At 54.7% G+C, this 15041-nt stretch overlaps 1 protein-coding gene across 1 annotated transcript; it reads right to left on the bottom strand.

Moving 5' to 3' along the window:
• Positions 1-1637: 1637 nt before the first annotated feature.
• On the bottom strand, positions 1638-14599 carry PTGES (prostaglandin E synthase; the record flags this gene model as incomplete). The annotated part of the gene is made up of 3 exons (XM_080709359.1): positions 1638-1887; positions 9361-9443; positions 14471-14599. The coding sequence occupies 3 exons, from the start codon at positions 14597-14599 to the stop codon at positions 1638-1640; spliced, it is 462 nt and encodes a 153-aa protein (XP_080565485.1).
• Between the last annotated feature and the right edge of the window lie 442 nt (positions 14600-15041).

Genomic DNA, 15041 nt, shown 5'->3' with positions numbered 1-15041 from the left:
CACCCCCAAGAGTTGGTCAGCCCGCAGAACAGGGCTCAGGCCTCCTGTCCCCTGGGAAGTTTGCTGTCCCTGCCCACCGCCCGTGATACCCTCCCGGTGCTGCCCTGGTACCACGTGGTAGATGAACAAGGGGTGCACAGGGCTGGGGAGGGGGTGCAGCCTGTCATCCAGGCTCCAACTCCTGCGGTTGCCACGGGTGACGGATGCCCCAGCTCTGGAAAACGGGGCTGGTTCCAAGAAGGGCGCTTTGCCCTCACAGCCCAGGAGGAAAATCAGAAATATACAGATGCCCCCGAGCCGGCCTCCTGGACGGCCCCTGCCCCTGGGGTCTCCTCCGGCCCCGGCACACCCGAGCTCAGAGAAGCCGTGCAAGTCACAGCTCTCCCCAGACCCTAACTTTCTCCTCTAAAGCAAAAATGGCCAGGCGTGGTGGCGCACTCTTGTGATCCCCGCGCTGGGGAGGCAGAGACAGGAGGATCACGCAGGTTTGAAGCCAGCCGCGCGCGCTGGCTTAGGAGACCCTGTTTCCAAATAAAAATGTAAAAATAGGTCTGGGAGGATAGCCTGGAGGTAGAAGGGCTTCCAGGAACCCTAGTACCACCAAAAATAAAAATAAAATAAAAAGCAAAAATGCCTTCATCCTAGGATTATTTTAAGGATTGCATGGGTAAAAGAAGGAGTAAGAACTCTGTCCAGTCCAATGCTTAGCAAACAGCAAGCGCTGCATACAAGCCCTGGTCTTCCAAGTTCTCTCCTGCTGGGCGCAGCCGCTGGGAGCAGAGATGTCAGCTCACCACCAGGGGGCAGTGTTGCCGCTCCCAGGGCGGCCGAGCAGTGCGTCTTTGGGGCTTTCTACCAGCCAGGAGGCAGCAGGTGCTCACCAGAAACCGTCCTGCCAGTTTGGCCCCAAACACCCACTGGCCAAAATGCCCAGTAAAATCCAGGAGTGGACATGCACTGGAAACCCAGTACGTGGGGAGCTGGGACAAGAGTTTGGAAGAGTGGGGCGTGGTAGTGCACGCTTGTAATCCCAGGATTTGGGAGGCTGAGTCAGGAGGATCCAGGTTCAAGGCCAGCCTCAGCTACTTAGTGAGGCCCTCTGTAACTCAGTGAGACCCTGTTTCAAAATAAAGAATAAAAAAAATAGGGCTGGGGTGGAGCTCAGAGGTAGAATTCCCCTGGGTTCCCTCTCCAGCATCCCCCCCCCAAAAGAAGACCCTGTTTCAAAGTTTAAAAAGGGCTGTGGGTGTAGCTTGGAGGCAGAATGCCCCTGTGTTCAATCCCCAGGACTACTACTACTACTAATAATAATAACAATTAATAATGATACGAATGCTCAGTAAAGCCAGAGTGTCCAGCCAGCCGGGGAAGAGGAACCCCAGGAACAAGTAAGTCCGTAAGGGCCGGGCGGTGCCGCTGGGCCGGACACTGCTATTTAATGATTAAGAACCACACACATCTCAAAATAATAGGAGACGCTCCGCGGGCACACACATGCACACACCTGCACACGCAGGGCACTGGGCTCAGGATGCTCTGCCGGGGGGGGGGGGGGGAGGAAACCCGAGGGGGGCCGAGTCCACAGGGCGGCGGCGGCTCTCACCCCCAAGTCTGGTGGTGGAGGAGGTCCACTGTGGTCAGAGGTGGCGCACGGCTTCCCAGATGACCTGCAGGGCCATGGAGACGCAGGGCAGCTGGGCCAGGGTGTAGGCCACGGAGCGGGTGGGCGCCGGCAGCTTCCCGAGGTAGGCTACGGTGTGCACCACGCGGCCCAGGAAGAAGACCAGGAAGTGCGCCCAGGCCACGAGAGGGCGAGGCCCCAGGAAGGAGTAGACGAGGCCCAGGAAGAGAAAGGGGTAGATGGTCTCCATGTCGTTCCGGTGGGCTCTGGGGAGAAGAGGGGTGTGGTCAGCATAGGGCTCACCTGTGTTGGGGGCCCGACGCTGGGATCCCTCCATGGCCAGGACAAGGCCAGGCCTGAGTGAATGAAGAGGGCTGCGCTTCAGGCTTCTGCCCCCAAGCAGCTGGATGTCCACGGCCCCTTTGGCAGACAAAGGGCAGGCAAAGGGCAGCCGGCTCGGGGCTCCCGCCCCGTGGCCTCAGGCTTGTGCGGACCCCACCATCTCCTCTGGCCCCTGGACACCAAGCGGGAAAACTTAGGGCTCAGGGTGGAGCGGGAGCTTGAAAGGAACGCATGGAATCCGTGAGGCCTGGCCCCCTCCTCCAGGGTTGAGGCCCCTCCCCAGCGCCTGGCTCAGTCTCCTCTGCCCCATATCTAAGCGCCATCTTTCCAGGAATTAGAAGAAGCCAGGTGTGGCGGTGCATGCTGGGAATTACAGCATTTGGCCCAGACCTCGGCCAGGCAAGTATTCAAGTGTGCGCGGAAGGGTGGCGGAGGGCCGTGTGCAACCCTGCTGTAGATAAATGACCAAGCTTTGTAGTGAGACTCACTGAACTAGCAAGACTGTTTCAAAACAGAACTAAAATAGAGCTGGGGGTCTAGCTCTGAAGTAGAATGTCCTGGGTTCAATTCCCAGTGTCTCACACGCACACAAGTAAAGAACCGGCCAAGATGGGGAACGCCCTCTACTTCTGTTCCGCGCCCGCTCACATCCTCCATGACCCCAGCTAATGATCGGCCTTCTCTTCCGGGAGGGAGGACGTGTCCCACACGTCAAAGATCAAGCCAGCCGGCGTGATGGCGCGCGCTCGTAATCCCAGCACTGGGGAGGATGCGACAGGAAGATCGCTGTTCGCAGACAGCCTCAGCTACTAGTGAGGCCCTTTGCAATTCAGTGTTTCAAAATAAAGAATAAAAAATAGGGCAGGGGGTGTAGCTCTGAGGTAGCATGCCCCTGGTGTATGGAGACTCCTGCAAACTCAGCACATTCTGGGTCTTTCTCAGAATATAGCAGCAGCCCTCTCCCTCTCCCTCTCCCTCTCTCTCTCTCTCTCGCTCTCTCTCTCTCTCTCTCTCTCTGACACACCAGCCTTTCCTCCCTCTCTCCCATCTTTTTTTGTGTGTGTGTGGTACTGAGGATTGAACCCATGGGCATTGTAGCTCCGAGCCACAACCCCCAGTCCTATTTTTTATTCTTTATTTTGAAACAGGGTCACACTGAGTTGCAGAGCTGTCTGTGAACCATGATCCTCTGTCTCAGCCTCCCAGATGCTGGGATTAAAAAGCGCGTCACACCACGCCGGCTTCCCCAATCCTAACCCTGTGACCCAGCTCCGCTGGGCAGGACAGGTCTTGCCTGGGAAGCAAAGGGGTTGGAGACTCAAGGGCTGTGGCCGGAGCCACTCCCCAAACAAGCAAGTCCCGTGCCCTATTTGAAGGAAGACACAGCAAGTGTCCCATCCTAGGGACATGGGCTGCGTACATCCCTGAGGGGCACTCGGCAAACCCACCGCAAACTCCCAGCGCGCCCCCCAAACGAGGTGAGTCTCCCGCACGGCCACAAGGTGGTGCCACCGAGGAGCGGTCACCGACAGTCGGGTTCCTCGGGAAGCTTGGGGCCTCGCCCGTGGCTAGGGGCCAAGACCATCCGCTCGCTCGGACACTTCTCAAGGCCTGAGCTCATATTTTAAGAGTGAATCCATTTTCAGGAAGCTGCTGAGATCATCTCAGTACAGGAAGAGCAAACAGGGCCAATCCCGGAGACGGTGGGGAGAGGGGAGTGCAGAGTGCAGATGGGCTTTGGGGGGCCAGGGACAGTGCGCCCCCAGGGCCAGGCGTGGGGGTGGGCACAGGGCTGGGGGTAGGAGGCGGTGGGACGTCTTCAGGAGGCCGCGGGGAAGAGCCCCCCTCCCCATCTGGGATCCGAGGAGAGACAGTCCCTAGCCAGGCGCTGGGGAGAAGTGTGTCATCCTAGTAAAGGTAAGTCACCTGCGTGGTGGCGCACGTGCTTGGGAGGCTGAGACAGGAGGATCGCTGTTTGCAGACAGCCTCAGCTACTTACTGAGGTCCTTTGCAATACAGTGAGACTGTTTCAAAAAAAAAAAAAATAGGGCCGGGGGTGTAACTCGAAGGTAGACATGCCCCTGGGTTCCATCCCCAGTACAGCAAATAGTAATAATAATAATAATAATAATAATAATAATAATAATAAATAAAATAAAATAGGAGCCAGAAGTGGTGGCACACGCTTGAAATCCCAGTACTTGGGAGGCTGAGACAGGTGGATCTGAGTTTGAGGCCAGCCTCAGCTACTTAGTGAGGCCTTTGGCAACTTAGTGAGACTATTTCAAGATAGAAAAGAATAAAAAAATAGGGCTGGGGGGTGTAGCTCAGAGGTAGAATGCCCCTGGATTCCATCCCCAGTACCGAAAAAAAAAAAAAAAAAGGAAGAGTAGGCTGGGGTCTAACTCAGAGATAGACACTCTTGGATTCAATCCCTAGTACCAAATAGAAAAATAAGCCTGGCCGGGCGCGGTGGCGCACGCTTGTAATCCCCGCACTTGGGAGGCGGAGACAGGGGGATCACGCAGGTTCGAAGCCAGCCACGCTGGCTTAAGAGACCCTGTTTCCAAATAAAAATGTAAAATAGGTCTGGGAGTGTAGCCCGGAGAAGGGTTCTATCCCCAGTACCACAAAGAAAGAAAGAAAGAAAGAAAGAAAGAAAGAAAGAAAGAAAGAAAGAAAGAAAGAGTCTACACGTGCCAAATGGACAGGGATATTCCAATTCTTGGGTCACCTTTGCACTCCGTGAGGACACCTGGGCGGCCCCTTCCCTGCAGTTTCATACACACAGATTTTTGGTGAAAACACCCATTGCCGGGCAATGTGGATCAGTGTCCGGTCAGGGAAGAAGGTGGCTGGTTCTAGCCTTCAAACCTGGCCCCACCGTTCCTCCCAGGAACAAATTTTGGCTCCAGCGTGTGCTAACCTGCAAGGCTGATTTATGCTCCAAGACTTAATGTTTCCTTTTTCTTTTCTTTTAGCTGTACTGGGGAAAAAACCCTCCTGAATGCTGGGATTACAAGTGTCCCACCATGCCCGGCTCTGAAAACCTCTTACCTGGTAGCTGGGCGTGGTGGCGCACACTTGTAATCCCCGCGCTTGGGAGGCTGAGACAGGAGGATTTCGCAGGTTCGAAGCCAGCCTCAGCTACTTAGTGAGGCTCTTGGCAACTTAGTGAGACCCTGTTTCCAAATAAAATATAAAAAAGGTCAGGGAGTATAGCCCGGAGGTAAAAAGCCTCTGGGTTCCACCCCCAGTACCACAAAAAAAAAAAAAAAGAAAGAAAAAAGAAAAAAGAAAAAGAAAAAGAAAACCTCTTATCCGGGAATGCTTTCTGTCCATCGGTGAAGCTCCACGGGGGCCCGTGTGCGCAGTGGGCAGAGCGGGTCCCTGGGGCTCCTCCTCCACCCCCTGAGTATCATGGAAACTTGGGGGCTCATGGCCAAGAGTCTTGTCCTGCTCTCTGCTACTGCAGAACTGGCCAGAGCCGGAGAGGGAGACCCGGGAGGCAGTTAGTTAAATATTAAACCAGGGTTTACCATGCTCAGGTCCACCCTCCTGTCTGCACAGAAAACTTAAGTCAGCCTGGCGTGGTGGCTTTGGGGAGGCTGAGACAGGAGGATCACACAGGTTCGAAGCCAGCCTCAGCTACTTAGTGAGGCTCTCAGCAACTTAGTGAGACCATTTCCAAATAAAATATATAAAAAAAAATAGGTCTGGAAGTATAGCCCAGAGGTAGAAAAGGCCCTGGGCTCCACCTCCAGTACTGCAAAAAAATAAATAAAGAAAGAATAAAAAATAGGGCGGGGGGGGGGGGAGCCGGGCGTGGTGCCCGCACACTTGTCATCCCCGCCCTTGGGAGGCTGAGACAGGAGGATCGCGCAGGTTCAAAGCCAGCCTCAGCTACTGAGTGAGGCTCTCAGCAACTTAGTGAGACCCTGTTTCCAAATAAAATATAAAAAAGGTCTGGGAGCATAGCCGGGAGGTAGAAAGCCTCTGGGTTCCCCCCCCAGTACCACCAAAAAAAAAAAAAAAAAAAAAATAGGGCTGGGGGTATAGCTCAGAGGTAGAAGGCTCCTGGGCTCCATCCCCAGCACCACAAAATCAAAAGAAAGAAAAAGAAAGAAGGAAAGAGAGACAGAAAGAGAGTAGAATAGCAAGGAACTCCACTTCCTCTGACACAGCTTTGTGATTTTTTTAAACCACAAGTGTGTATCTTATCGTCAGTGGTTAAGAGAAACATACGGAAAACCCACACACCTTCTTTTCAGAGAAGCCCTGACTTTAGTGGCAGCGGCCTGCCCGTTTCCGCCCGGGACGCGCGGGGACGTGCTGAGCTGGGGCACTGAGCTGGGGCACTGAGCTGGGGCACTGAGCTCGGGCACTGAGCTGGGGCACTGAGCTGGGGCACTGAGCTCGGGCACTGAGCTGGGGCACTGAGCTGGGGCACTGAGCTGGGGCACTGAGCTGGGGCACTGAGCTCGGGCACTGAGCTGGGGCACTGAGCTGGGGCACTGAGCTCGGGCACTGAGCTGGGGCACTGAGCTCGGGCACTGAGCTGGGGCACTGAGCTGGGGCACTGAGCTCGGGCACTGAGCTGGGGCACTGAGCTGGGGCACTGAGCTGGGGCACTGAGCTGGGGCACTGAGCTGGGGCACTGAGCTCGGGCACGCAGGAGGCACCGGGAGACAGCGCGTCTGGCTCAGCCCTGCCGGCTCCCATTCCCTGCTGGCGCGCGGTGGCCGAGCAGACCTCACCGTCAGCCTGCCCTGCGGAAAGAACGCTTACTCTCTGATGGAATTTTACACCGCCTCGTGTGTGTGTGTGTGTGTGTGTGTGTGTGTGTGTGTGTGTGTGTGTGTGTTTCTGGGGATTGAACTCACAGGCATTCTACCTCTGAGCTACACTCCCAGCCCCAGTTTACTTTTATTTTTATTTTTTGTAGGACTGGGGATGGAACCCAGGGGCACTGGACCTCCAAGCTACCCCCCTGCCCTATTTTTTATATTTTTAATTTTCTTTGGTGATACTGGGAGTGGAACCCAGAGGCTTTTTACCTCCGGGCTATACTCCCAGACCTTTTTTTATACTTTATTTGGGAACAGGGTCTCACTAAGTTGCTGAGAGCCTCACTCAGTAGCTGAGGCTGGCTTCGAACCTGCGCGATCCTTCTGCTCAGCCTCCCAAATTCTGGGATTACAAGCGTGCGCCACCACACCCAGCTTGTCTTTTTTTTTTTTTTTTTAAGATTTAAAGAAGTTTATTAGAAAGAAATACAGAGGATAGGTACAGCTCCATACCTGACTGGCATGAAGGGGTGACTCGAATGAATACACCCGTCTTTTTTTTTTTAAACAGGGTCTCACAGAGTTGCAAAGGGCCTTACTAAGTAGCTGGGGCTGTCTGTGAACTGTGAACCTCTGGCCTCAGCCTCCCGAATGCTGGGATTGAAAGTGCCACCAGCCGGGCGTGGTGGTGCACGCTTGTCATCCCTGCGCTTGGGAGGCTGAGACAGGAGGGTCGCGCAGGTTCGAAGCCAGCCTCAGCTACTGAGTGAGGCTCTCGGCAACTTAGTGAGACCCTGTTTCCAAATAAAATATAAAAAAGGTCTGGGAGTATAGCCCGGAGGTAGAAAGCCCCTGGGTTCCACCCCCAGTACCACCAAAATAAAAAAAAAAAGAAAGTGCCACCAGCCGGGCATGGTGGCGCACGCTTGTAATCACCGCACTTGGGAGGCGGAGATAGGAGGATTGTGTAGGTTCGAAACCAGCCGTGCTGGCATAAGAGACCCTGTTTCCAAATTTTAAAAAAAGTATAAAAATAGGTCTGAGAGCGTAGCCCTGAAGTAGAAGAGTTTCCAGGAACCCCAGTACCACCAAAAAAAAAAAAAAAAAAAAAAGTGCCACCGCACCCAGCTATTCTTTATTTTTATTATTTATTTATTTATTGGTGGTACTGGGGATGGAACCCAGGGGCCTTCTACCTCCGAGCTACACTTGCAGACCTATTTTATATTTTATTTGAAAACAGGGTCTCTTTTTGTGTGTGTGTGTGTTACTGGGGGTGGAACCCGGAGGCTTTCTTCCTCTGGGCTATACTCCCAGACCTTTTTTTTATATTTTATTTGGAAACAGGGTCTCACTAAGTTGCTGAGAGCCTCACTAAGCAGCTGAGGTTGGCTTCGAACCCGTGCGATCCTCCTGTCTCAGCCTCCCAAGGACTGGGGTTCTGAGCATGCGCCAACATGCCCGGCTGTTACACTCTGTTCATAAGAGAGACAGAAAAGCCCAAAGGCGGCCCTGGTGGGGAAGCTGTGGGTCCACCATTCGTCAGAGTCCAGCACAGATTCTGCGGCTACAATGAACGGGCTCTTCTGTGGTCACAAACAGTCCCTGTGTTCACTGGGAAAAGCAGCCCAGAGCCACGAGAAAGGGTGATTCTTGAAGCTGGGCGCCTCCAGTACTTGGGAGGCTGAGACAAGAGGATTGCATGTTCCTGGACAGCCTCAGCTACTTAGTGAGGCCCTCAGCAACCCAGAAAGAACCTGTTTCAAAATAAAACAGGGTGGCCCGTGGTGGCACACGCTTGTAATCCCAGTACTTGGGAGGCTGAGACTGAAGGATCACAGTTCATGGCCAGCCTCCGCTACTTAGCGAGGCCCTCTGCAACTCAGTGAGACCCTGTTTCAAAATGAAGAATAAAAAATAGGGCTGGGGTGTAGCTTGGAGGTAGAATGGCCCTGGGTTCCATTCCCAGTACCACCACGAGAGAGAGAGAGAGAGAGAGAGAGAGAGAGAGAGAGAAGAAGAAGAAGAAGAAGAAGAAGAAGAAGAAGAAGAAGAAGAAGAAGAAGAAGAGGAAGAGGAAGAGGAAGAAGAAGGAGGAGAGAAATTAAACCAGTGGCCAGGTGTGGTGGGCATACCTGTAACTTCAGTACTTAGGAGGCTGACACAGGTTCAAGGCCAGCCCCAGCAACTTAGGCAAGACCCTGTTTCAAAATAAAAAAAAATTTAAAAGCTAGAAGCAGCCGGGCGTGGTGGCGCACGCTTGTCATCCCCGCGCTTGGGAGGCGGAGACAGGAGGATCGCGCAGGTCCCTAGTCAGCCTCGCTGGCTTACGAGACCCTGTTTCCAAATAAATAAATAAAAGGTCTGGGAGTGTAGCCCGAGGGAGAAGGGCTTCCAGGAACCCCAGTACCACAAAAAAAAAAAAAAAAAACTAGAAGCAGTGCTGAGGTAGAATGTCCCTGAGTTCAATCCACAGTGAGAGAGAGGGATGGAGGGAGGGAGGGAGGCAGCCAGCCAGGCAGGCAGCCCTGAGTAAACGGTCCTCGCCCCGCGCTCACGGGCTCTCAAGGACAGCAGTGGACGGCAGGATGGGCAGGACGGGCTACCAACCTGAGGCAGCGCTCCACGTCGGGGTCACTCCGGCAGTATTGGGGGCCTCCGTGTCTCTGAGCATCCTCCGGGTTAGCGAAAGCCTGAAATACATTATCCGTGAGGGGCAGCCCGTGTGCAGGGCCGGGTTCTGCTCAGGGACGGCGTTCGCGGTGTCCACGGTATCAAGACAGCTGTGTAGACCCGTGCACCTGCACCCGTGAGCTCCAGCTCGGGACCCCCACCCCCGTCCTGGGCTCACCGGAGACCCGCCCTGCCGGCCCTGCCGCTGTAGCTCCGGGGACTGCCCGTGAACCAGGGAAGACCAGGCGGGCCCTCTGATAGGAGAGAAGACAGAAAGCCCGGCGTGGTGGCGCACGCTTGTAATCCCAGTACTTGGGAGGCTGAGACAGGAGGATCGCAGGTTCCTGACCAGCCTCAGCTACTTAGTTGAGGCCCTTTACAACTCAGTGAGACCCAGTTTCAAAATGAAGAATAAAAAATAGGGCTGGGGGTTTAGCTCAAAGGTAGAAATACCCCTGGGTTCCATCCCCAGTACCCCTCCACACACAATAGGGTTGGGAGCATAGTTCAGAGGTAGAATGCCTCTGGGTTCAACCTCCAGTACAGAAAGAAAAAAGAAAGAAAGAAAGAAAGAAAGAAAGAAAGAAAGAAAGAAAGAAAGAAAGAGGGAGGAAGGAAGGAAGGAAGGAAGGAACAGAAAAAGATAGGACCACACAGAGCTCAGTGGTATAGTGCTGCCCTGGGTGCGGACTCGAGCACCTCAATAATAGTAAGCCGGGCGTGGTGGCGCACGCTTGTAATCCCCGCGCTTGGGAGGCTGAGACAGGAGGATCGCGCAGGTTCGAAACCAGCCTCAGCTACTTAGTGAGACCCTGTTTCCAAATAAAGTATAAAATAGGGCTGGGAGCGCTGGGCGTGGTGGCGCAAGCTTGTAATCCCCGCGCTTGGGAAGCAGAGACAGGAGGATCGCGCTGGTTCGAGCCAGCCCCACTGGCTTAAGAGACCCTGTTTCCAAATAAAAAAATATATAAAATAGGTCTGGGAGTGTAGCCCGGAGGTAGAAGGGCTTCCAGGAACCCCAGTACCACCACCACCAAAAAAAAAAAAAAAGGTCTGGGAGTATAGCCCGGAGATAGAGAGCCCCCGGGTTCCACCCCCAGTACCACACAAAAAAATAAAAATAAAAATAAAAGGCTTGGAGTGTAACTCAGAAAAATGCCCTCAGGTTCAATTCCAAGTGCCACAAAAAGTAATAATAACATGAATAAAAAGGCCCTGGCTCCAATCCTCAGTACCACAAAAGAATAATAAAATAATAATAATTAATAATAATAATAATAATAATAAGAAGAAGAAGAAGAAGAAGAAGAAGAAGAAGAAGAAAAAGAAGAAGAAGCCGGGTGTGGTGGCGCACGCTTGTAATCCCCGCCCTTGGGAGGCTGAGACAGGAGGATCAAAGCCATCCTCAGCTACTTTGTGAGGCTCTCAGCAACTTAGTGAGACCCTGTTTCTAAATAAAGTATAAAATAGGTCTGGGAGTGTAGCCTGGAGGTAGAAAGCCTCTGGGTTCCATCCCCAGTACCACAAAAAAACAAAACAAAAAATAATAATAATAAGCTGGGTGTGGTGGCTCACATTTGTAATCCCAGTACTTGGGAGGCTGAGACAGGAGGATTGCAGGTTCGTGGCTAGCCTCAGCTACTTAGTGAGGCCCTCTGCAGCTTAGTGAGACCTTGTTTCAAAATAAAGAGTAAAAAAATAGGACTGGGGGTGTGGCCCTAAGATAGAATGCCCCTGGGTTCAATCTCCAGTACCACAAAAAATTAATAATAGTAATTTAATAGCAATAATAATAAAAATAGGCGTGGCCTTGGGAATATTCACAGGGGCCAAAGAAACCTTTTCTGAGACAGTGACATTAAAGCCAGAGATCTGGCCGGGCGCAGTGGCGCACGCTTGTAATCCCCGCGCTTGGGAGGCTGACACAGGAGGATCACACGGGTTCGAAGCCAGCCTCAGCTACTTAGTGAGGCTCTCAGCAACTTAGTGAGACCCTGTCTCCAAAAAAATATATAAAAAAAGGTCTGGGAGTATAGCCCGGAGGTAGAAAGCCTCTGGGTTCCACCCCCCAGTACCACCAAAATAAAATAAAATAAAGCCAGAGATCTGGAAGGTGCTCAGCAAATGGAGAGAGAGAGAGAGAGAGAGAGAGAGAGAGAGAGAGAGAGAGAGAGAGAGGAGAAGAGGAGAGGAGAGGAGAGGAGAGGAGAGGAGAGGAGAGGAGAGGAGAGGAGAGGAGAGGAGAGGAGAGGGAGCGCGCTGAGCCGCAGGGCGTGCCCAGCCCTGGACGCCCAGGCCCTGTCTGCGGCTCACCTCTCCCTGCAACCTGCCCACCGCACACAGAACCTGAATCACAGCTACAGGTTCCGAGCTGCTCAGCAGTGCCAAACCCTGTCCTGACTCACGACTGCTCCCAGGCCCGGAGTGTCCTGCAGGTGGGCCGCTGCCCAGCCCTGCCCCGCCCCGGGGGCGCACGCTGACCCTGCCCGCCGCGGCTGGATGGGAACTCCCATACCCGATTCACTAATTCTTGGTCCTCCAAGGAATCCTTGCATCCATGACACCTCTCTCCTGTCCCCCCCCCCCCCCCCGTCTGGTACCAGGGTCCAACCAGGGGTGCACTATCTCTGAGCTACACCCTCCCATCTCAGCCTAATACTGAGATTATAAGTGTGCACCACCATGCCCACCCAGGACAATTCTTTTGTGTGTTTGTGTGGTACTAGGGATAGAACCCAGGAGCATTCTACCTTCAAGCTACACCCTCAGCCCTATTTTTTATTCTTTTTTTTTTTTTTTTTTTTGTGGTCCTGGGGTTCCTGGAAGCCTTTCTACCTCCAGGATACACTCCCATGGGCTACACTCCCAGACCTATTTTTTAACCTATTCATTTGGAAACAAGGTCTCTTAAACCAGCGCGGCTGGCTTCGAACCAGCACTATCCTCTTGTCTCTGCCTCCTCCTGTCTCCGCCTCCCAAGCCGGGGATTACAAGCGTGCGCCACCACGCCAGGCTTATTCTTTATTTTAAGCAGGGTCTCACTAAGTAGCTGAGGCTAGCTGTGAACCTGAGATCCTATCTCAGCCTCCCGAATATTTGGGATAACGAGCGTGCACCATGCCCACCCAGGACACCTTTGAAAGGGACTGAGCACTGGTCAGGTGCCTGTCTGGAGTCTACGCCTGTCCCATAGGCTACATCACAAAGATAAGAGCATGCCAGAAGAGCCCTGGGCTCAGGAGTCACAGCGCCTCCTCCAGTGGGCCAAGGGGCCACCCTCTGGACACGCGGCCACTGCAGTTCAGGTCAGCTTCATTTACTGATAAGTCACAAGCCTGGGCTCCGTGCCAGGTGTCCGGGCCTCCTGGCCCTGGGCATCCCCAGTTCACAGAAGGGGCACTGAGCTCCCAGCTTGCCTGGGGTCCCCAGGCTGGAGAGCGGAGGAGCCAGAGCCGGCATCCGTCATCTCTGCACCCTGGGCTCCTGACGAGCCCCCTCCCACCCTGGGGCAGCCCACAGGGGGCTCCTTTTGCCTTTTCTGCTGATTAGGCCCAAGAGTACCTCGCAGGGGCCCCTCCTCTCTGAATCAATTAACATGAATTAGCTCCAAGGAAATCCCTGAGCTGGGCACGGGGCCCCAGGTCTGTAATACCTGGGAGACTGAGACAGGGGGTTCGCAGGTTAGTGACCAACAGCAGCAACGTAGTGCTACACTCTGCAACTTAGTAAGACTCCGTTTCCGAATAAAAAATAAAACAGGTTTGAGGGCATAGGTCAGAGGTGGAATGCCCTGGGTTCCTGCCGGGCGTGGTGGCGCACGCTTGTAATCCCAGCATTCAGGAGGCTGAGACAGGAGGATCGCGGTTCACAGACAGCCTCAGCTACTTAGTGAGGCTGTCCGCAACTTAGTGAGACCCTGTTTCAACATAAAGAATAAAAAAGTAGGGCTGGGGGTGTAGTCAGAGGTTGAATGCCCCTGGGTTCCATCCCCAGACACACACACACACACACACACACACACACACACACACACACACAGAATGCCCTGGGTTCAACCCCCAGTACCACCAATTTAAAGAAACCACTGCACCAGGCACAGTGTCATATGCCTGTCATCCCAGTAGGTGGGAGGCTGTAACTGGAGAATCTCAGATTCAAGGCCAGCCTCAGGAACTTAGCCAGAGGCCACAGCAAGTCTCATAATAAAAATAAAAAGAACTGGGGTTGTAACTCAGAGGTTACATGCCCTGCAATTCAATTCCCAGTACCAAAGAAAAAAAGAAAGGAAAGGAAATGACAGGACCTGCTGCTCAGAAGCTCAGCCCCCAGGACGGGGTGGGACACACCTGGGTCCCACCAGGTCGAGGGCCCCCGAGGCGAGGTCCCCTCTCAGAGCCCGGGGCTGCGAGTGGATGCAATGTTCAGCTTTGCCCGGGCATCGTAAGGAAGGGCTCCATGCGGGTCTGAAGACCCTGCCAGCACCCACCTCCCAGCCAGAGCCGGAGGTGATGGGAGCACGGGCCTCCAGGCGTCCTGTGGCCGGGGCAGCCGTCAGCCTTGTCTGGACCTGCCGCATGGGCTGATCCCCACCGGCGTCCGCTCACATCCACAGGCGCCTGACCTGCCTTTCAACTGGACGGCGGTCTTAGAAGGGGGAGGGCCCCCCACAGGGCCCGGGCCTTCCCGGGAACAGGACCGCACACCCGGCTGCAGCTCTCCAGCCCTGCAGAGTCTGCGGGGCCGGCTTGGTTGTCCGCCGCCCTGCTCAGCTCTCCTCTCCTCTGCAGACCAGGGACTGGATGGGTGGGAAATTTCCTCCCCAGACGGCCAGTGGACGCTCAGCCGGGACCTGGCTCCTGGACGAAGCTGGGATTTCGCCTGGGAGCTGGGAACTTCACCTAAACTTTACCCCGCTGCTGGCGGGCGCCCACTCCACCCAGACACCAGGTCTCCCCGCAGCGAGGCCTGGGCCGAGGGGGCTCTGTGCTCTGGCAGCCCACGCCCCGGCCTCGGGGCCCCGCGGGCCCGGGCGGGAGCTCGCACGCACCTTCTTGCGAAGCCGCACTTGGCCGGTGATGACGGCCACCGCGTACATCTTGATGACCAGCAGCGCGCTGCACAGCAGGAAGGCCGGCAGCGCCTGGCCGCTCGCCTGGGCCAGGCCGGAGGGGGACATGTCGCCGGCCGCGGGGATCGAGGTGGGGACGCTGCGGCTCCCGGAGTGAGCGCCCCACGAGCGGCCTGCGGGGAGGAGGGTGCGCTGGGCGTGGTCCCGAGATGCCACGCCCACGGGCCCGCCCCCACGGGCCCGCCCCAGCTTCTGCCCCAGGTGCTTCCAGAAGCCCAGGCCAGGAAGTGTCCCCGCCCCAGCCGGGAACCCACCCTCCCGGGCAAACCCTTAAACATTTTTTTTCCTTCCTGGTACTGAGGATTGAACCCAGGGGCATTTTACCTCCCAGCTACAACCCCAGCCCCCTCCCTTTTTTTTTTTTAAACAGGGTCTTATGAGGTTGCTGTGTGTCTGAGGCTAGCCTTGAACCTGTGATCCTCCTGTCTCAGCCTCCCAAGTACTGGGATTACACCCCACCTGGCTAAACACTTTTTCTTTTGGTATTGGG

This window comes from Muscardinus avellanarius, assembly GCF_963383645.1.
Source record: "Muscardinus avellanarius genome assembly, chromosome: 13".
In the NCBI taxonomy this organism is placed as follows: Eukaryota; Metazoa; Chordata; class Mammalia; order Rodentia; family Gliridae; genus Muscardinus; species Muscardinus avellanarius.
This window is presented reverse-complemented; position numbering and strand designations above follow the sequence as displayed.